Source organism: Mobula hypostoma, chromosome 11 (assembly GCF_963921235.1).
Source record: "Mobula hypostoma chromosome 11, sMobHyp1.1, whole genome shotgun sequence".
In the NCBI taxonomy this organism is placed as follows: domain Eukaryota; kingdom Metazoa; phylum Chordata; class Chondrichthyes; order Myliobatiformes; family Myliobatidae; genus Mobula; species Mobula hypostoma.
The window spans coordinates 103,842,457-103,865,788 of NC_086107.1; the positions used below are offsets into that span (position 1 = coordinate 103,842,457).

The 23,332-nt window shown below is 48.7% G+C and overlaps 1 protein-coding gene across 4 annotated transcripts in view; it reads right to left on the bottom strand.

Annotated features, from left to right (window-relative positions):
- Positions 1–23,332, bottom strand: part of LOC134354044 (leukocyte antigen CD37-like) — a 93,136-nt gene that overhangs the window by 48,398 nt on the left and 21,406 nt on the right. For 3 of the 4 annotated variants that reach the window (XM_063062741.1, XM_063062744.1, XM_063062745.1), the window contains exon 2: positions 466–547. In XM_063062741.1, coding sequence (XP_062918811.1) covers positions 466–547 — 82 coding nt within the window. Of the gene's footprint in view, positions 1–465; positions 548–7,194; positions 7,411–23,332 lie in introns of those variants that run through there. The other variant, XM_063062742.1, reaches the window with a different exon arrangement.

Sequence of the window (23,332 nt, forward strand, 5' to 3'; positions counted from 1 at the left end):
TTGTGACATCAGAACAGCGAGGTGCTGGTCTCCGCTCTCGTTGTTGCACGAGCGACCTCTCTCTCCCTCGCTGGAGATACCAAAGGGCTGGGTTATGGACTCTAGTTCAGGATCTCTTTTGGGGGGCTTTTGCTATTGCTTGCGTGGTGGGAGAAGGGAGTGGGGGGGGTCAGTGTTTCTGCTGGTGCGTTAGTAGTGGGAGGGGCGTGTCGATTATTCTGCGGCTGCTTGTGCGTGGGGCGGGGGCTTTTGGGTTCTGATGTTACCATTATTCATTCGCTGAGGAGTTTCTTGTTTCGTGGATGTCTGTGAAGAGTAAGAATTTCAGGTTGTGTACAGTACACATTCTCTGATATTAAATTGAACGATTTGAACATTGCCCACATACTCCCAGGGCACAGAGCGTACAGGTTAGACAGAGTAAAGCTCCCGCCAGACCACCCCTCAAGCCTGAATGATACTTACAAAGAAAAAGAGGTTGAAGATAAACAAGAAATACTTTGTGATAGCGATACAGCTTTTTGAAGCCATCTCTGATAATGTGCTCCTGCAAGACAAAAGATAAAGATCAGATTGTCAGTAACGTTCTGGAGAGTAACAAAGTGTGGAACTGGAGAAATTACACAACTCAGGGGAGAGAGGGGAAGCAGGTCCAAAAACCATGAGATGGGTATCTTGGTCTGCATCGACAAGAGGGGCTGAAGGGCCAGTTTCTGGATTCCATGACCACTACAGCTCATTTATATAGATTGTATGGTCACACCTCCCTTGTTTTGCGATCCAGCTGCACGTGCTTCCTGAAGGGAAACTGGGTTGATTGGATGTGACTCACTGTGTGAGCCCTGGGAATGCCGAGGGTTATTCTACAAACTGCAGAGCAACTCCCAAGCCACAGGTATTTCACATCAACAGCTTAGAAATTCCTGCAACGCCTGGAGCTTAGGCTCGACGCTCGGGGCAGCTGTGCACCACAGGCTGCCTCAGACACGCGTCCATCCGTGCCGATCCCAGTGGGTCCAGAAACCCAAGCAGCTGAGCAACACTAAATTGGCACTGGAGGCAATATGCTGCCCAAAGTGAAGCCTGCTGCTGGGGATGGGAACATGGATGGTCGAGCTTGGGTGATCGGGGAATTCAGGAGTGAGATCAGTGCAGGGATTGGGCTTGGGGAGATCTGGGGGGGGGGAGACCAAAATATTCCAAGGCCAAGTCTAAGGTTGACTTGTGTGGGCTTCCACTCCAGCACCAACCTGACTCCCCCACCCCCCCCGAGTCATCATCATCATCTGTCGTGTTGTATGACATCATCACTATGCGCCATATTGCCTATCGTGGGAAAACATGGTCCCATGACCATGATTGTTCTTGGCAAAATTTTTTGACAGGTTTGCTATTGCCTTCTTCTGTGCGGTGTCTTTACAAGATGGGGGACTCCAGCCATTATCAATACTCTTCATTGTCTGCCTGGCATCAGTGATCACGTAACCAGGACTTGTGATATACACCGACTGCTCATACGACCATCCGCCACCTGCTCCCATGGTTTCACGTGACCCTGATCGGAGGGGAGGCACTAGGCAGGTGCTACACCTTGTCCGAGGGTGACCTGCAGGCTAGCGGAGGGCTAGCAGAGGGAAGGAGCACCATACACCTCCTTTGGTAGAGACACATCTCCACCCCAACTTCCTGATAACTCCCACAAATTCCCTACACAGTGCTCTGAAAGGAGCAAGTGTCATAACGTGCGTAGCATGTCATGTTTAGAATGCACAGATTGAAATCACTAGTTGAATTCATAGTAAGGAGCAATTCCATCTGGAAATGGTCATGTTCCGCACTGGAAAGAAACTGATTTGCTAACACCGAGCACTGTAGAAGACTGCAAAATAAATTCAAATTTCTTGCACTGCATGCGTTACCAGAAGTAGTTCCAACATCATCTCCCACTCTCCGGGGAGGGAGCCTGTGCTCAGCACTGTCTCCCTGCTATCCACCCACACGAAGGGGTGGACCGGTGTTAGATTAGTAGAATAAGCCAGGCCCTTCAGCCCAACCCTCCCATGCTGACCAAGATACCCAAATGAGGTTGCCCCACCTGCCCTCATTTAGCCCACGTCCCTCTAAATATTCCCCAGCTATCCAAGTATCTTCTAAATACTGGTGGCACAAGAGATTCTGCAAGTGCTGGATATCGCCAGCAAGACACATAAAAATGCTGGAGGAACTCAGCCACCATGGAGAAAAATGAGCCGTCAACAAGGGTCTCGGCCCGAAACGTCGATGGTTTATTTCCCTCCATGGATGCCGCCTGACTTCCTGAGATCCTCCAGCATTTTGTACGCACTGTTCTTCAAAGGCGTTACGGCATCTGACTCAACTAGTTGCTCCAGCAGCTCGTTCTGTATATGCACCTTCCTTTGTGAAAAGGAATTGCCCCTCAAGTCTCTTTTAAGTCTTCCCCCGCTCACGTTAACCCCCTGCCCACTCGTTCCGGATTCCTTCTCCAGGGACAAAGACCGTGTACATTCAAAAGACGAGTTGTGTACACAGTGCTGATGTATTACTGCCACATGTGTCAATGGCTTTCATTTGTATGACACCCAGACAGATCATTCTGTATACATGGACGTCAGAGCAGTAGAGAGAATGCAGAACAACACGCATAAAATGCCGGAGGAACTCAGCAGTCCTGATGAAGGGTCTCGGCCCGAAACGTCGACCTGTACTCTTTTCCATAGATGCTGCCTGGCCTGCTGAGTTCCTCCAGCATTTTGTGTGTGTTGCTCGGATTTCCAGCATCTGCAAATTTCCCCTTGTTTGTGAAAGAATACAGAATAAACACGAGAATGTCTGTGTATGCTGGAAATTCAGAGCAACACGCACAAAATGAAGGAGGAACTCAGCAGGTCAGGCAGCAGCTATGGAAATCAATAAACGGTCGACATTTCTGGCTGAGACTCTTCTTCAGGACTGGAGAGGAAAGGGGAAGACGCCAGAATAAAGAGGTAGTGGGAGAGGGGAGGGAAGCTAGCCGGAAGGTGATAGATGAAGCCAGGCGGGTGGGAAAGGTTAAGGGCTGGAGACAAAGCGATCTGATAGAAGAGGAGAGTGGAGCACAGGAGAAAGGGAAGGAGGAGGGGACCAGGGGGAGGTGATAGGCAGGTGCGGAGAGGTGGAAGGAAGAGGGGAGGGAGAGACTGTTTTTTTTAAGCATCAGAAGGAGAAATTGATCTTCATGCCATCAGGTTGGAGGCCACCCAAATGGAATACAAGGTGTTACTCCTCCACTCTGAGGGTGGCCTCATCTTGGCATAAGCAGCGGCCGTGGACCGACACGTTGGAATGGGAATGGGAATCAGAATTGAAATGTTTGGCCACCGGGAAGTCCCACTTACAGCGGACGGAGCCAAGACGCTCGACGGAGCGGACCCCAATTTAATGACGGGTCTCATCAATGTAGAGCTACAGTGTTTCAGCCACTGAGTAAATAGACACGTAAAACACAATTGTCTTGCTGAGGGCGATTGAGAGTCAAGAGTTTATCTTCAGAGTAGGAGGGGGCTGTACCAGATTATGTAACAGTGGGGTAGAAGCTGTCCTTGAGTCTGGTGGCTTGTGCTTTCAAATTTTTGTACCTCCTGTGCAGGAGAAGAGAGGTTGGTCAGGATGGGTGGAATCCTTGATTATGTCGGCTGCATTCCCAAGGCGGTGGGAAGTGCAGACGGAAGCCGGTTTGAGTTATGGACTGGGCTGTGTATGGAACTGGTGATTCCGTCGGCATCTGCTGTCGAGCATCAGGTGGTCAGGTGACTATTTCAGAAGGACAAGAGGGGAGGGAACAAGCGGTTCCGATCTCCTCAGGACACGGGTGGCCAGGCCGTAAGGGAAACGACTGGGACTGGGACTGACCAGGACCAGACCAAAGCCATGCCAGGGTGCCAGGGTGCCAGGGTGGCCTGGCACCATCAGGAGGAGCAGGGGGCACAGAATGGACTCCTGTCAGACACCGGCGCTCCAGGAGAGGGAGATCCCAGCATGCAGGCAGGGGTTAAAGGTTGTGCTCCCCTGACCTTGTGACTCTGCTGTCTGGTACCCAACGTGCTTTAACTGGTCCCCTCCCCGCTTGTCCTTCTGGAACAGTGACTTGACCACCCAATGCGAGGGAGAGCTCGACAGCAGGTGCCAACAGAATCTCCCCGTCCCAAAGGCAGCCCAGTCCATCATGCAGACCGGCTCCCCTCCATTGACTCCGTACGCACTTCCCGCCGCCTCGGGAAAGCGGCCAACACAATCAAGGAGGAGCCAGGCTTTGAATTCACTGTCCCCGGAGCTGGGGAGCCTGCCTGTCGCCCAGCCAACAAACAAACAGCATCCAGAGAATGGCTGGATGGGAGCCAGCCAGGCAAAAGAGCTTCACAGCAGAACTGCCTGGTGATCCAAGTGGGGACGAGAGGACACGGAGGAGGTGGGGGAGAGACAAAGGGCAGCGGGGAGCGAAATGAGGGGCAGCAGTGGGGAGACAAGGGGAAAGGGGGGAAGGATAGAGGAAAGGGTGGGTGGAGGAAGTATAGAGGAGAAAACAGAGACTGAGGGGAAGGAGAGGGGGAGCGATAGAGTGAGAAAGGGGGAAGGGGAGAGACTGTGAGGGGGTAGAGGGAAGCGGGTTGAGGAAGGGGGGCTTGAGAGAGGGAGGAAGGGGAACTGGGAAAAGGAGTGGGAGTGAGAGGATGGGGTGTGAGGGAAAGGAGCAACGGCAAGGGAGGGGGAGGAGGTGGGGAGCGGAAGAGGAGAGATAGAGGAAGTAGGAGAGATAGGGAGAGGTGAAACAGGCGTGCAAGGGTTGTGAGAGAGAGAAACCACGGGGGTAAATAGGGAGGGTGTGACAACGAGTGAGAGAGTGCAGTGACAAAAGGGGTAAGGGACAGAACCCACCCCCCCCACACCCAACAGCCAACCCATGATAAAGGGACAGTGACAGTTGTTGGGCGAAAGGGTGAGAGATCTGTGAACATCTGGGAGATTCCACAAAAAAAACTCAGCCTGAGAACAAACGGGCAATGGCGAGAACGTTCCCTAATCTCCAACACAAATATCCTGACATCTGCAAAGTTATTAGCAACGTGCAGCCCAGTTCCTGTCTCCATAGATCCTGTTGTTCGGAATAAAATTCCTGGAACAGGCATACGTACAAGGGGAGGACTGTTGGCAAACAGCAGCGTTCCCCTCCCCCCCCGCCCCCCCCCCCGGCTTCTGCAGCCGATTCCTGACGACTCCCACTTCCCAGTCCCATGTTTTCTGCTTCGATCCGCTTTCTTCTCATTTCTTCCCGTGGCTTTCTCCACCGTGACACCTTCTCTCCCGTCCAAACCCGTCTCCCCTCTCCTCTTCTCTCTCTCTCCCTCTGCCCTCTTCTACTAACTCTCCCCCCTCTCCATCACTCTCACTCCCACCATCTTCCTCCCTCGTCAAAATATGGAGCATATTTTCTATTTCTGACTTCGAAAGGTGTTGGTGTCCGGAAAGATATTTGTACTCAAACTACTGCAAGTTACAACTACTGCGACAAGTAACGGGAACAGGCACAATACACTGGCCTGTATTACAGGAGGGTTTGATATGAAAGTAGAGACATCTTGTTTCAATTATACACAGCCCTAATAAGCTCGTGTTTGGAACAACGTGTACAAATCTGGTCATAAAGAAAGTGAAATGAAGGTCCACGAGTTTTGACAGGTTCGTCCCTTGAGAAGGCGTTCCTCAGACTGGACGTTAGAAATGATCTCATCGAGCTCGAGCGAGGAATGATCTTATCAAAAGGTACAAACTTCTTACGAGGCTCCACAGAGGAGCACTGGCACTCCTGGCTGGACCAGGATTCGCAGTCAGGACAACCAACCATTCAGGATCGAGGTGACAAGGGATATATTCACCCACAGGCTGGTGAAGCTTTGAGACTCGCAACCCAAGAGGTTGAGGAAGAGTCTGGTTCAAGATTCAGATTTTCAGTGGGTCTTTAGAAGTGAGGGAGCTGGGGTTGGAACGTGAGAGTGGCATAGAGGTAACAGGGTCTGACTGATTTAGAGCACGGATGTGCTACGGCTGGCATTACTGAGCATCCCTGCCCCTCACAACAAGATTTGATGTAAGTCACCTCCTACCCTACCCTTTGCCCTTGCACCCCACTCTCTCTCACTCCACCCGCACATCTCCCTCCTCTATCCTCTCCCCTTCTCCCCATTCCGAGCTTACTCTTTGCCCCCTCTCTTCCACCTCTTTTTTACTCCCTCCTGTCACCTCTCGTCCTCCCCCCCGCCTCTCGCTCTTAACTCTCTCCCCAGTCATTGCCCTCCTCTTTCCTTTTCTCTTCCTCCACCCTTCTTCTCCTTGCCCCTCACCCTCCCGTTCTCTGCCGCCCCCTCTTCCTCACCTGCCTGCTCTATCTCCAGCTTCCCCCCTCCATCACACACACACACCACCTCCTCATCCTCTCTGTGTTCCACAACCTCCCTCCTCCTCTCCCCACTCTGCCCTCAGCCACCCCCATTTTCCCACCAGTCTCTTTAAACACCCTTTGTTTCAATCTCCTGTTAATATCCCTCACCAACTCCCTCCTGATCCCTTTTCCATCTCCCCCAGTCTCCATTTCACTTTCCCTGCCTCGATCTCTCTCTTCTATTTTTTTCTGCCTTCCTTTTCCACATCTTTTTCTTGCCATCCCCTTTCCCCTGTTCCTCCTACCTCCTTCTCCCCACCTCTCTCCTTTTTCCAATGTCTTCCTCCCTTCCACTCCCACTTCTCTTTCTTGCCCTCTTCATCTCCTATCCCTCCTGATTCCTCCTTCCCCTTCTCCTCTCTCTCAAACTCTTTCCCATTTTTCCTTCTTTAATCCCCCAGAGTGCTCTCTCACCCTCCCCTCCGTCCCTCCTGCCCACCCTCTCTCGCTCCCTTTCTCTTCCCCCCACCCTCACCCCCCCTCCCCACCATTTCTGTTCTTTGACACGGCTGAACTCAGATCCAGCCAGATCCCTGCAGTAAATGCCATTAATTCAAACTTCAGATAAAGACTGCGTTTCAGGCCACATTCATAATCACCCAGAAACAGACTTAACCGACACTTGCACTGCTGTACACACACCCAAACACCACACCGCACCCCCTTCCCTCCCCACCCAGCCACATTTTAATCACACAGACCTGCAACGCTGCCTGCTTTCTGTCGAATAACGGACTGGCAAAGATTCTGTGCAGGCTGTTATCCAGGCAGGACAATGGGAAGGATCTGTTCAAAACAGATTTGGCTCGCACACACTCGCAGAGCACTCAGAGATGGCTTCCTCAGGCAGATTCAATGTGGTATCACAGGAAGCTGCACAAAACTCACACAAACAGGAAAACGGAACTTTCTCATCTTTAACTGGTTGATTGGAACACGTTCTTTCAAAGCCAGGTGGCTGGGTGCCAGCTCTGGGAGAGCTTGCGATTAAGTTTCAGTGAACCAAACACACTGTAACAGAACGTAGAGACTGACCTTGTAATCCAAGATAAATCAACAAAAGCCCTGAGGAGAGTGGCCTGTCAACACGGCATTAACCAGAGGGGCCTCCCCTCTCGCTGCCCCAGCGATACTCGTGAAAATGGCCCAATCTTCCACTGGCGAACTCTCGGTTGTACCTCAGAGGACCCCCCTCCCACGGCAGAGAGTTGTAGGGACTCAGGATCGACCCTGACCTCGGACACTATCCCTCCACTTCTCCCTGTGACCGGGGGGGGGGGGTTTCACTGCGGTTTCCTCCCGCAGGTCAGTATATTAACTGGGCGCCGCAAATCACCTCGAGCGTGCGGGTGGGGGATAGAATCTAGGAGTTGGTGGGAATGCAGGGAGCACAAAATGGAACTGCGTGTAGGATCAGGTAGAAGTGGGTGGTTGATGGTCAGCACAAAGTGGGCCGAGGAGCCTGTTGCCCCACTGTATCTCACTACGACACACCACCGCCAAGTTTCAGCAGGTAGGCCAATAGGTACATTTCATGTCAGAGAAGGGTATACAATATACATCCTGAAATTCTTCTTCTTTGCAAACATCCACAAAAACAGGAGTGCCCCAAAGAATGAATGACAGTTAAATGTTAGAACCCCAAAGCAATGACAGTTAAACGTTAGAACCCCAAAGCACCCCCCCAGCTCCCCCCTCCCACACATAAGCAGCAACAAAGCAACGACAACTGAAGTTCAACTGACATCTAGACACAAGAGGAATCCTGGCATCTCCCTTCCATTACTGCTTCATCCATTCCCTTCACCCTGAGCATCTAAGTCAAAGTCAAGTTTACTGTCATATCCATACGTGCTTACATGCACTGGTGCGGTAGAAAGCTTACTTGTGACGTTGCTGCAAGTTTTTCACTGCCCCTGTCCATACATGTCCTTGTGCCAGCTCTCTTGACCATTCTGCCCATTGTGTCTCTGCTATCTCGCAGCACATTTCCAGTCCTTCACAGCCTCAAGTTCTAGTTCAAGTTTATGGCCACTCAACCATACACATGTATACAGCTAAACGAAGCAATGTTCCTCAGGGCCAAGGCGTACATAAATCACACACAACACATAATAATAACAATCCATTAATATTAACAGATAAATAAGGTACTCTGTAGAGGTACAAGTTGCCAAATGATAGTTAAATAGACAACAATAGATTGTTACAGCCTGATGTGGTAAAGGGGATTAGCCCCCACTATCTATTAAATGCTCCCAGTGGGGTGCGATTCAAATAGCCTCTGACAACCAAGTCCAGCTCCCAGCCTTCACGTGTGGCTTAGCTGCTAAACCTGGAGGTACAGTTTCTACTGACAGGAGAAGGGGCAAAGGTGGGTTACTGGTGCCTTAAAACCAGTCGCTTCAGGCAGATGGAACTCGTCAGCTGTTGCTGGCAGCTCTTCTAGGAGAAGAGAAACTCTGATCTCAAACCTCCGCTGCCTTGTGGCTATCCCACTCATGGGGAAGGCCTCGGGAGTAAACCTCCGAGGGAAAAATCCAGAGCTAGAGTCCCAAAGGCAGTCCTATGTTGAGTTCAACGCTGACTAGCAACTCCTGCGACGCTGCTGGTACCAAACTTTAGATCTGCCGTTCCTTTAGATTCATCAGATGCATGGGGAGGGGGAGTTTGCTACATGGGCAACAGCTTGCCCTCCATATCGTACTGCCCAAGCTTATGTAATCTGGACAATAAAGGCTGATTTATACTTCTGTGTCAAGTCGACGCCGTAGGTACGGCGTTGCCACAAACCCTACGCAGAGCCAACGCGGATCCCTACGCCGTAGCCTGACGCGCACCTCTCCCAAAATGTAACTACGCGTCGCGGCAACGCAGAACGCAACAGCTGTGATTGGCCCGCTTGGTAGCATCGCATTTCCTCCTACGCTGCAATAGCCTCCCATTGGGTGACTGAAGGACAGGGAAGGAACTCTGGCTGCAGTGCTTTCCATAAAGCTTTACAGACCCCCGAAATTATGGAGGACACATTTCGCTTTTACGAAAAAAGACGCTCCCTTTAAACTTGTTTACCCCGAGAAAGACTACCGTGACCATGAAGCCTTGCGCGGGCAGGTGTGTGCACATGCGTGACGTGCCCGAATTGTAGAGCGGCGCAGACACACCAACGCACAATTATAAATGCTCACAACGTGCGTAGGCCACTTGCGTAGGTTACGGTGTCCATTTGACGCAGAAGTATAAATCAGCCTTGAGGATACAACATTCATGGTCGAACCTGATCAAGAGTGCCTCAAGGTAGCAGAGTATTCAGAGAAGTCTACTCAGAACCTGTTCTCCCTTGTGTGCCTATCAAGGCCCCTCCAATCCTCCTGCCCCCACCCTCCCCACCGACAGTGGGGGGAAAAACAGAGAAACTACTGGAAACATTCAGCAAATCGGGCAGACCTTATGGAAAGAATGACTGAGTCCATTTTTCAGGTCACAGACTTTCTGTCAGAGGAAACAGGTTAGCTTTAGGCAGCACGGAGAGTTGGGTGTGGTGGTTAGAATAAAGACAATATTTTGCTGATAGGGTGAGACCAGTGGTGTCCCTGTGATGCAGTCATTTGGTTAGTAGGTTCATGAGGATACTCGGGAAGAGAACACCATCAACAAAACAGAAAAGACATGAAATGAGGGAAGTTTGAAAGAGAGAGTGAACCAAACAAAGTAATGTAGAAGCCACGAAACGCAGAGCTGTAGGAGGTGAGGAATGATAGGTAGGCATCACAGGGGCAATTGACAATGTCAGGAATGCAAAGAACCCAGTGTAAAACTCACACAGTCACAGGGAGAACATACAGACAGCGTCAGAGATCAGGACTGAACCTGGTGACTACCAGTTTACCACATAGTCACAGGGAGAATGAATGTACAGTGTGAAAGATGGACAGTGTCAGAGATTGGGATCGAACCTGGTGACTACTAGTTTACCACACAGTCACAGGGAGAACATACAGTCTATACTCAAGGACAGTGTCAGAGCCTGGTTTCCTGGCACCTTCACTGCCCTGGCTCTCAGGAGACCCTGGAGAGGGTCCAGAAGATGTTTATGAGAATGATCCCGGGAATAAAAGGGTCAACACACAACTGCAGAGTCCCCGAAAGAGGATGCACGGCCACGGCGCCCCGATCAGCGCTGAGGCAAGTGAAGTCCATCCAGGAGCCTGATGGTTGCCGGGCGACAACTGCTGAACTGGGCAACGTGGGGACCCAAGACTCCTGCAGCTCCTGCCCAACAGTGGTAGCAAGAAGAGAGGGAGAGAGGTCGGACACAGGCAGACGCCGCTGAACACCTGCCTGTTTCCCGCTCTCAGCGATGTTAATCCTGCTCGATGCTTTAATTGGCGTGGAGTCACAGAGCTGAGCACGGGTTCATCTTCTGCCATCAGGCCTCAACCCCCAGCGATGGCCGCCCGGGCTGTACCCGCAATCTCCAGAGTCTAGTTCACCGAATCCCCAGGAGATCAGAAAAGCACCAGATCATTTAATCAGTTCAAAGGAACATCCTTAAAAGGGAAATTACAGGCTGCAAACTTCAGCGATCACAGTTGATAAAATTTGTATAGGTATATGGATGAGAGAGGAATGGAGAGCTATGGTCTAAGTGTAGGTTGATGGGACTCAGCAGGACAATCGTTTAGCCTGGACTAGATGGGCCGAAGGGCCGTTACTGAGCTCTGGTGTTCTATGACCCTGTTAGAAAGGGATTGAAAGGAGTGACTCCCAGCAAGGGTAAGTGAGAATTAAGCAAATGGCGAGCTGAGTGGACAATGGCATTCCTGGAGGGGAAAACCTTTCCTGGCACTGGCCAAGGGCCTGGGGATCATCCATCTTTATGGTCAAGTCTCAAGCAACGCTTCCTCTCCTCTGCTGCCCTTGTGGTTAATTATTGTCACATACGCCAAGCTACAGCTAAAAGCTTGCCTTGCACCCCGTTCCTGCAGATCGAATCGTTACGCAGTGCGTCGAGGTAGAATGAGGTAAAATGATAACAGAATGCAGAACAAGATGTAACAGCTGCAGAGAAAGTGCGGTGCAGGTTAACAATAAGGCATGAGATCACAGTGAGGTGAAGAGTCCGATTTAGCGTACGGGGGAATTATTAAATAGCATCCTCACCCAGGAGCCTGGTATTGTTCCCTACTTCCCCGAATAGACCCAGGCAATAGACTCCACCCACTATGATCGAGATGTCTCGCTCATCTCTGCGCACTGCAACCCACAACCCAGATAATGAGTTGGGCATTGCCCGCATCTCAGCCCAGAACTCGGGCACTGGACTCCTTGGCCCAGCACTGAGCCATCGTCTTCCATGTCCGGGACCCAGGCACGCTGTAGGAGAGCATGGGACATCCAAGCAGCCATCTTGTGGCCCCCTGCACCTAAATAGAGAGTGATTAGATAACTTCACTCACCACAACTCTGAACTGATTCTACGACCTGCAGACTCACTTTCAATGGCTCTTTACAACTCATGATCCCATGATCACTTTTTTCATTTGCACACTTTGTCTTCTTTTGCACATTGGTTGTTTGTCAGCCTTTACGTATAGTTTTCACAAATCCTATTATATTTCCTTATTTAGATTATGAGAACACTCAGTCCTCTTTTATTGTCATTTAGAAACGCATACATGCATTAAGAAATGATACAATGTTTCTCCGGAGTGATATCACAGAAAACAGGACAAACCAAAGACTAACACTGACAGAACCACATAATTATAACATATAGTTACAGCAGTGCAAAGCAATACCATAATTTGATGAAGAACAAATCATGGGCACGGTAAAAAAGTCTCAAAGTCCCTGACAACATACATCAAAGTTGCTGGTGAACGCAGCAGGCCAAGCAGCATCTATAGAAAGAGGTGCAGTCGACGTTTCAGGCCGAGACCCTTCGTCAGGACTAACTGAAGAGTGAGTAAGAGTGAGCAAGTAAAAATCCCTTACTCACTCTTCCTTCAGTTAGTCCTGACGAAGGGTCTCGGCCTGAAACGTCGACTGCACCTCTTTCTATAGATGCTGCTTGGCCTGCTGCGTTCACCAGCAACTTTGATGTATGTTGCTTGAATTTCCAGCATCTGCAGAATTCCTGTTGTTTGCGTCAAAGTCCCTGAGTCGTGATAGCAGGTGGCAAAAGGGAGAAACTCTCTGCCATAAACCTCCAGGCACTGTCAACTTGCCGATACCTTGGAAGCAGCTGACCCCAGCTGACCCTGAGTCCATCCATCCAAAAACTCCGAGCTTGCGAGCAGCCTCTCCGATACAGCCTCCCGAGCGCCATCCTCTGCTGAGTGCCTTCGACCTCTCCCCGGCCGCTGAAACACGCAAAGCCAAGGATTTCGGGGCCTTCAGTTCTGGAGATTCCAGTTACCACACAGTAGTAGCAGCAGCAAAGCAGTCATTTCAGAAGTTTTCCAGATGTTCCGCTGTGCTCTCACGTCTGTCTCCATCAAATCAGGATTGTACACGGTCCCCTACTTGACAGATAACAGATATTCATCACCGAAGTGGCCGCGCGCGCTGTCGTCACGCCACCATCTTCTCCCCCCCCTCATTTTTCTGTAGATGAATCTCAAGGCAGTATATGGCGATGTATAGTATACGTGCTTCAATAATAACATTTCACTTTGACATTGCCTGGGTTGTGGGTAGGCAACGTAGAGACAAGGGAGATGCCCAGGTCCTGGGTGGGGTGGGACGTAGAGTATGTTTGGGGATGGAAGGTACAAGGCAGGGACAAGGACATTGAGGAAGTGGAGGAGGCCACAGTTTGATGAAGAAACAAAGGAGAATAGAGATTTAACTTCACACCAAGCCAAGTGCATCCCAGAACTTTCAGATCACCTTCTCCCTAGTTCAAGGATTCACAGCTCACGCTCTCTCTCTTGAATTTTTGCTGCCCTCGCTCTCTGCCTCCCCGTTCCAGCTCAGATCTTTTATTCCCATAGGAACAAGCGATACAAGCAGGAGTTAGTCAAGAGAGCGCTGGAAGAATGGTGTTTGGGAAAATTATGGCTGACCTGATCTCCCTACCCTTCCCTTTCTCTCCCTCCTTTCACATTCCTGACCACTCACCCATCCCCATGTCCATGTCCGGGACCCAGGCACGCTATAGGAGAACATGGGACATCCAAGCAGCCTCTCTAATCTACCTCAGTCCTCAATACGTTCAGTGTCTCTGACATTGTTGTTCCGTCGTTAAGCTGAGTCGGCTCTTCATGACCTCATGGACTCCTGCACACCAAGCCTTCCTGTTGGAAACTGCCTCTCTAAGATCCCCCAAGGTCATACACATTGTCTGAGTAATATTATCTATCCATCATAGCCTCTGTCATCCTCTCCTTCTTTTATCTTCTGTTTTCCCTAACGTGAGAGTCTTCTCCAAGGAATTTTGTCTTCTCACGATGTGGCCAAAACACTTGAGCTTTTGTCTGATAATCAAGCCTCCTCGTGAGCAGTCAGGCTGTATTTCTTCAAGTATTGACTTGCTGGATCTTCTTGCTGTCCAACAAACTCTTAACACTTTTCTCCAACATCCAAGTTCAAAGGCGTTGATTCTTTTGTATTCAGCCTTACCTTCACAGCCATACATCACAACTGGAAATACCGTAGACTTGACTATACGGATCTTCGTAGATGATATCTCCACTCTTCAGTATTTTATCTAAATTTGCCATTGCTGCCCTCCCCAGAAGTAAACACTGTTTAATTTTGTGGCTGCAGTTACCATCCATAGAAATCTTTGGACCGAGAAAGGCAAAATCCGTCACTGCTTCCAGTTCCTTTCCATTTATTACCACAGAGTTAACGGGGCTGGTCAACGTAATCTTGGTGTTCCTAATATTGAGCAACAAGCCAGCTTTTGCAATTTCTTCTTTCAGTTTGATTAGAAGCTTCCTCAGATCGTCCTCACTTTCAGTCATTAGAGCAGTATCATCTGCATATCTGAGGTTGTCAATATTTCATCCGGCAATTTTGATTCCAACATTTGAGTCCTCCAGACCAGCATGCCTCATGATCTGCTTATCATATAAATTAACTAAGTAGGGTGACAGCACGCGGCCTTGTCGTATTCCTTTCCCGATCCTGAACCAGTTCGTTGTTCTGTGTTCAGTTCTAACTGTTGCTTCTTGATCTTCGTACAAGTTTCTCATAAGGCATATCAGATGTCCAAGTATCCCCATCTCTTTAAGGATTTGCCATAGTTTATTTTGGTCCACACTGTCAAAGGCTTTGGAGTAGTCAATAAAACGTAGATAAATACTTTTCTGGAATTCCCTGGATTTCTCCATTATCCAGCGTAGGTTAGCAATTTGGTCTCTGGTGCCCCCGCCTCTTCCAAAACCAGCTTGTACATCTGGCAGTTCTCATTCCATATATCACTGGAGTCTTCCTTCAATAATTTGCTAGCATGTGAAATTAGTCAAATTGTTCAGTAATTTGAACATTCCTTTACATTTCCCTTCTTGGGAATTGGGATATCAACTGATCTTCTCCAGCCTAAAGGCCATTGTTGGATTTTCCAGATCTGCTGGCAAATTGCATGCAACACTTTCACAGCATCACCTTTTAAAATTTTAAACAATTCAGCTGGTATCCTGTCTCATCCTGCAGCCTTATTATGTTTTCTATCGCCCATTCGACTTCACTTTCCAGAATGTCTGGCTCTAGATCGATGAGGGAGTCATTGCAGGTGTTTCCGCTGTTGCGATCTTTCCTTGTACAATTCTTTTGATGTCTTCTGTTTTTGTAAGGTCCTTGTCTTCTTTGGCTTTTACTATACTCATTTTTGCATGAAATGTTCCTTTGATTTCCCTAATCTTCTTGAATAGATCTCTCGTTTTTCCATTTCTGTTGGCTTCTTCACATGGCTCCTTTAAGTAAGTTTCCTTATCTTTCCTCACTATCTTTTTGAACTTTGCGTTCAGCTGGAGGTATTTGTTCCATTCTCCATTGGCCCTCACTTCTCTTCACCGCTCAGCCACTTGTAGAGCCTCTGCAGAAAGCCATTTTGATTTCCTGGTCTTCTTTTTGTTTGCAATAGTTTTGTTGCCACCACTTGTATATTGCTCCTTACTTCTATCCATAGTTCCTCTGGCTTTTTCTCTCCCTGGCTTAATCCATTGAATCTGTTCTTCACCTCCATGGCATATTCTTGATGGATGCTACCAACATCAATCTTTGCTGGTACGTTGGTTTTCCTGATGCTCTTCAGTTTCATTCTGAATATTGCAACAAGCAGCTCATGGTCTGAGCCACAATCTGCTCGTGGTCTTGTTTTAGCTGACTGTATAGAGCTCTCCCATCTCTGATTGCAAAGTCAGTCTGGTTTCGATGTTGACCGTCTGGTGATGTCCATGTGTAGAGCCGCCTCTTAGGCTGTTCGAAGTGGGTATTTGCTATAACCAAAGAGTTAATTTGGCAAGATTCTACCAGTCAATGTCCTGCTTCATCCCATACTCAGGTGTCCTCTGATTTCCAACTTTGGCATTCCAGTCCCCAGTGATAAATGTACATCCCTTTCTGGTGTCATATCCAGGAGGTGCTGCAGTTCTTCATAAAACTGGATAATTTCATCCTCTTTGGCATCTGTGGTGGGAGCATAACTTGGATCGCTGTGATGTTGAAAGTCTTGCCATGAATTCATATTGCGATCATTCTATCGTTTTTTGGGGTTGTATCCAATCACTGATTTTGATACTCTTTTGTTTTTGACAATTAAAGCCACTCCATTCTTTCAACACACATCAAAGTTGCTGGTGAACACAGCAGGCCAGGCGGCATCTCTAGGAAGAGGCACAGTCAACGTTTCGGGCCAAGACCCTTCGTCAGGACTAACTGGATGTGTGTTGATTGAATTTCCGGAACTTTGATGTGTGTTGCTTGAATTTCCAGAACTTTTTTGTGCGTTGCTTGAATTTCCAGCAACTGCAGAATTCCTCGTGTTTACACTCCGTTCTTTCTGCAGGTTTCCTGCCCATAGTAGAAGATCTGTTGCAAAATTACCCATTTCAGTCCACTTTAGTTCGCTGGTTCCCAATATGTCAATGTTTAATCTCGCCATGTCGTTTTTGACCACATCTAGTTTACATTGGTACATGGATCTTACATTCCAGGTTCCAATGGTGTATCGATCAATATCGGACCTTCTTTTCATTTCCGGGCACATCAGCAGTTGGACGTCCTTCCGACTTTAATCCAATCACATCATAGCTCTGGTACAACTCATACTTGTCCTCCGTTCTTCCACGTTCGCATGTTGGGCACCTTCAGGCCTTCAGGGCTCATCTTCCGTTGTCATTCTCATACATCTCCGGTTACTTTTATCCACAAGGTTTTCTTGGCAAATTACTGGAGTGCGTTGCCATTTCCTCCTCTGACCTCTCTGCCATGACCTATCCACCTTGAGTAGCTCTACATAGTTTAGCTCACAGCATCACCGTCATACACAAGTCCCCTCACCACGAGAAGGTAACGGTCCTTGAAGAGGACTTTGACATTAGGGAGTTCAAACCATTCTCAATCCTCAAGGCAGAAATTTATCCTCCTCTCTCCAAATGTACAAATCCTTACTCTAAAATGATAATTTCTTACTCTAGCTAACCCCATTAGGGGAAAAGAACCCTCTCAACATCTGAAAAACCCTTTTAGAATCTTACATGTTTACTTGCCAGAGCAAGGTTTCATTGACACGGTTTGTGGATTGGACTCTGACTTCACGTTATGATGTGTTTCTAGTTTCTGGTCGCTCCTTTTTTTGTTGCTATTTTGGGCAACTTTGAATCAGGGCAGCCTGCAGACAACAAACACCAAGCTGAAATGAAATATGCCTGGACTCTTTCGAATTTGAGTTTTAAATTCAGTGTTTCTCGCTTTTTTTTGGTTGCCGTTTGCTTGATTTGTTTTTTTTTGCTGTGTGGAGGGGGTTGATGCTTTTCTTTTTTTTCGAATGGGTTTGCAGGGTTCTGTTTTGTTTCGTGGCTGTCTGTGGGAAGGCGAATCTCAGGGCTGTATACTGCATACATACTCTGAGAATAAATGTACTTTGAATCTTAAAATCATTGAATCATAACTCCACTGTGGATGGTCCCTAGCCCGGTGCGAAAGGAGGAGGGTTGAGCATGGCACTAGCTACCCATCCCATAAAAACCCAGAGCAACAGAAACACCAACAGAAGCTCGAAAGACCTAATTCCTGGGAGAGGAAGGATACACCAAGAAGATGGGCTACACCTAGGGACAATTTGAAAGACTGGCCCAGGAGGGAGGATTCTGGCGAGCTGCTGTTGGCAGACTGTACCCCAGTAGAGGGGGGGTTCAGACTCAAGGAGATGTTTACTCATTAGGAGGCAGTTAATCCCACTGATTCCATACTGTTGCTCACCTCATACCCAGCATCATTGCTTTATTCTCATTGCACATTCCCCTTCATTCAAAGTACATTTATTATCAAAGTAAGCATACATTATACAACCTTGAGATTCGTCTCCTTACAGGCAGCCACAGAACAAAGAAACCCAAAGGAACCCATTAAAAAAAAGACCATCGAACACCCCATGTGCAGAGAGAAAAAGAAACAAATCATGCAAACAATAAACGCAAGCAAATAGTGTTCTGAACTGAAGTCCACAAAGGGGGTCCATCATAGACCTTTAGTTCAGTGCAGAGTGGAGCAGAGTAAACTATCCTGTCCCTTGCTTTAGGCCTTGACACCGACCATTTCAATATGACCCAGCGCCTGAATCATCGTCCAAACTGGGTTCGATTGCTTCGGTATTCTCTGGAGCCTGGACCACGCCACCTCGCTTCATCCTATACCCAATCTTTCCAATCCAGCCCTGCGCCTAAACTGATCAAACCTCGGGTCTTCCTCACTCTCAGCGATGAGCCCGCTGCCTTCCCTCGCTTCAGTCCTCCCACATCAAATTGCCTCCAGGTCCAAAGGGAAGTTACAGACGATTGTTTACGGCGATCGTTTGCCAGATAAAGAGTGACCAACAAAGTATTTAGCTGTTTTCCTTGTTTCATTTGGCCACCAGCCAGAAGTCGCTGAGACTCACCAGCACCATCTCCAACCTTTGCTCTTCTCGCCATTGATAGCAGCTTTATTTGTCACACGTACAGGGAAACACCCAGCGAAAAGCATCGTTTGGCATCAAATCAAGTCAGCGGGGACTGTGCTGGGCAACTGTCACTAATATCGCATGCCCACGACTCACTAACCCTAATCCGTGCATCTTTGCAATGTGAGAGGAAACTGGAGCACCTGGAGAAAGTCTATGCGGTCATGGGAAGAGCATACAGACTCCTTACAGACAGCGGAGGGAATCAGACACCCAGTGCCTGCAAAGAGTGGCGTTAGCCTCCATGCTACTGTACCGTGAAGTACCATGGCCAACTAACCTCAGACAGTACACCTTTGTAATGTTGGAGAGAGTGGAAAAAAAAAAGACAGCAAAACCCAGGTGGTTACAGGAAGAACATGCAAACTCCACAGAGACAGCAGTGGAGGTCAACATTGAATGCTCGTTCCTAGAGCAGTGTGGCTTCAATACTTTCCTCTCTGTCATCTAATTTCCAATGAGTACCCGTCCAGCCTGATTATTTTTTCCTCAAAACACAACTGCTTCATTTCAAAAACAAAGGAACCTTCTTTGATCTTAGTTATTTAGTGCCCAGTACGCCGCTGGTACTTGGGCCAGCAATGACGGCCCCCTCCCCTCCAAAAGGACAACATAAACCTCCAAGAGGACCACAACCTTCTCATAGGGTTTGGAGGCTTGCATTCCTTAATGACCCAGAGTCAGGGCTTTGTGCTTTGGCTCTTGGTAGACGTGACGGTATGGAAAGACAGAGAGGGAGGACCTACATTTCTGCCCTAAACGCCAGCGGCATAACAGGCAGCAATGAAGGTCCTCCATCTCTGGTGATGTTCAGGGCTTCCTGCATCATAGCTTCCACTCGGTTTTCACCGCTGTCAGCCGTGCAAGTCCCGGGTGGAGGCTCAGGAAATACCGTCGCACTCAGACGTAGAAGGATTCTTCATTGCCGTTTCCATTTCAATTTTGTTTGACCAGTCGGGGTGTTAGCCCTGAGCTGAACCTCTGAACCTGGAGGACCGATGGACCACTCTTAGTCTGTGCTCTGTCTTTTGACCTGTTTGACATGGGTGACCCTACCAAGAGCCAAAGCATAAAACCCTGACTCCAGCCAACATAACTCTCTGGGTTATTGAGGTTCACAAGCCTCCAAACTACGACAAGGTTAGGGTGCTCTTCTATGATCGACCTTCTAGTATACGCAATATTCCACATCCTGTCCCACCAACATCCTGTATAATTGCAGCAAGAACTGTTCTACTTTTGCGTTTCGCACACCTTGCAATAATGGCCAATATTTCCTTTGCTCTCCAAGTTACTTACAATACCGTTCTCTTACAAGTTCTCAGACAACATTCTGGAGTCTCTTTCAGGCAATCTTCTAACCAACACTGTTCTCTCACAGTAAAACAGGGCATCAAAAACCTGCAGATGCTGGAACTCAGAGATAAAACATACACTCAGTGTCAATTTATTATATGTTAATACAAATGAATAATTAGCCAATCACGCGGCAGCAACTCAATGCATCAAAGCACGCGGATATGGTCAAGAGGTTCAGTTGTTGTTCAGACTAAACATCAGAACTCTGCTTCCCACTCCCATTCAGGTATGTCCATACGTGGCCTCCTCTACTGCCATGATGAGGCTAAACTCAGGTTGGAGAAGCAACACCTCATACACAGTCTAGGTAGTCTCCAGCCCCTTGGTATGAACATTGAATTCTCCAACTTCCGGGTAATCCCCTCCCCTTCCCTTCCTCTATCCCTATGTCACTCTGCCCCCTCCCCCAGCTGCCTATCACCTACCTCATGGTTCCGCCTCCTTCCACTACCCATTGTGTTTTCCCCTATTCCTTCTTCACCTTTCCTGCCCATCCCCTCCCTGCTTCCCCTCCCCCACCCCTTTATCTTTCCCCTTACTGGTTTTTCACCTGGAACCTACCAGCCTTCTCCTTCCCACCCTCCCCCCACCTTCTTTATAGGGCCTCTGTCCCTTCCCTCTACAGTCCTGACGAAGGGTTCCGGCCCGAAACGTTGACTGATCGTTTCCACGGATGCTGCCCGACCTGCTGAGTTTCTCCAGCGTGTTGTGAGAATGGGGGAAGAAATGTGATCTAAGTGACTTTGATCATGGAATGATTGTTGGTGCCAGACAGGGTGGTTTGAGTCTCTCAGAAACTGCTGATCTCCTGAGATTTTCACACACAACGGTCTCGAGAGTTTACAGAGAATAGTGCAAAAAGCTGAAAGCATCCAGTGATCGGCAGTTCTGTGGGTGAAAACGCCTCGTTAATGAGAGAGGTCAGATTGGTTCAAGCTGACAGGAAAGTGACAGTAACCAAATAACCTCACTCTACAATAGTGGTGTGCAGAAGAGCATCTCTGAACGCACAACACACGTCAAACCTTGAACTGGAACGGCTACAGCAGCAGAGGGCCATGAACATCCGGGAGGCACCTACTAAAAGTGGCCACAGAGCGTACGTAGCTGAGGAAGGGGAAGCTGAGTGGAGCCACCACAGGGACCACGGTTTAGGGCTCTACCGCTACTGGACAGGGAGACGCAGGTTGGGTGAGGAAGCCCCTTCAACGTCCCAGAACTCTCTGCCTGAGCTCTGTGGGTATGTCCCCTCCTCAAGGACATGCAGCGGGTACAGAAGGCAACTCGAGAGCAGACAGGGAAGGGCAATTAAATGCCAGCTCAAACCTCTGAAGCCCGCAAACTCCAAATGACTGATAAATAAACTCAACTGGCTGCATCACTGTTTGGTATGGGGGTGGGGGTGGCTACTGCACAGGATCGAAGTACACTGCAGGGAGTTGTAAAATTAGTCAGCCCCATCACGGGCACTAGTCTCCAAGAGATCTTCAAGGAGCATTGCCTCAAAAAGGCATTGCCCGTTATTAAGGACCCCCACCACCCAGGACATGCCCTCTTCTCATTGCTACCATCAGGAAAGAGGTACAGAAGCCGGAAATTAAATTTATAACTTAAATTTTTAATATTTAGTATCGATTTGTAATCCAGGGAGCGGGAAGCGCAGAATCAAATAGCGCTGTGATGATTGTACATTCTAGTATCAATTGTTTGCGACAATAAAGTATAAAGTAAGTATAAAGACACACACTCAGTGATTCAAGAGCAGCCTCTTCTCTTCCCTCTACCATCAGATTTCTGAATGGACACTGAACCCATGAACACTACCTCACTACTTTATTTCTGTTTTTACACTACTTATTTAACTATTTTATGTATAATATAAAATACTAAAGTGCAATACATCTTATTTTACATACATTACATTGATATATATTATAATGTATACAATACATACATATACACACACACACACATATATACACACAGATACTGTAATTCAGGTTTTTCTATATTTAATCATACATTGTACTGCTGCTGCAAAGTTAACTCATTTCGCGACATATGCCGGTGATACTAAACCTGATTCTAAACACTCCTAGCATTTTCAGGGGCTAATTTTTGGATCTCCATTTGAGCAAACTGTTCCCCACTCGCTTATCTGTCTCACTTGCAGGGCACTCCGCGTCTTCCGTCCGATTTGCTTTCTCAATCTAACCTTTCTCTGTTTGGCCTCCTACAGCGCTCCAGAGATTTAAATGTGTCGGCAGCAGAACGCTCCTGTTAAGTGAGTCACCGATGTGATCGATGGAGGCTCTGGGATGAAACCCAAAGCATTCAAGCTAGTTCCAGCTTGCCGGCTTGCGAATGACTCATACACCCTGACAAATGCTTTCTGTTAGCCAAACCACATCGGTATATTACTGTCAGCTGCTGGGTGGCGGTGGCACCTCAGCAGTTAAGGGCTGCTGTCCTGCAGCCCCAGTGACGGGGTTTCGATCCCGGCCCCCGGTACTGACTGGGCGCAGTGTTTGAACTTTCTCCCCGTGACTGCGCGGGTTTCCCCAGATGCTGAGACAGTCTAAAGAAACGCGGGTTTATCGGCTTACTGTAAATTTTCCGTAGATTGGGGTGGGGGGGTGGAGTGAGTGGGTGGGGGTAGGAATCGATGAGCACATGAGCCACAGGGGGGCCTAGAGGGAAAAAAGTGGGGGGAGTGAACTCATTCCGAGAGCCAGCACAGACTCGGTACGATTTTGTGGTCCAGCCGGGGATTGTGGTAGAGGCTGATGTCACAGGGATGTTTAGATGACTCTGAGTTAGCACATGGACGTAAAAAAGATGGAGGGTTGTGTGCTGTGTAGAGAGAGAGGCCCGTTTTTGTGGGCACGTGGCTAAGTGGTTAAGGCATTCGACTAGCGATCTGAAGGTCATGAGTTCGAGCCCCAGCTGAGGCAACGTGTTGTGTCCTTGAGCAAGGCACTTAATCACACATTGCTCTGCTACGACACCAGTGCCAAGCTGTATGGGTCCTAGTGCCCTTCCCTTGGACAACATTGGTGTCATGGAGAGGGGAGACTTGCAGCATGGGCAACTGCTGGTCTTCCATACAACCTTGCCCAGGCCTGTGCCCTGGAGAGTGAAGACTTTCCAGGCGCAGATCCATGGTCCCGCAAGACTAACGGATGCCTAAAAAAGAGAGAGGCCTCTGTCGTTCAGGGCCGACCATGGGCGTTGCGTCCCAGCTGTCTAGACATGCAGGTCAAGTCAATACAATCTGGAGAGCAAGTGTGGCAAGTTCCCTCCCTCCA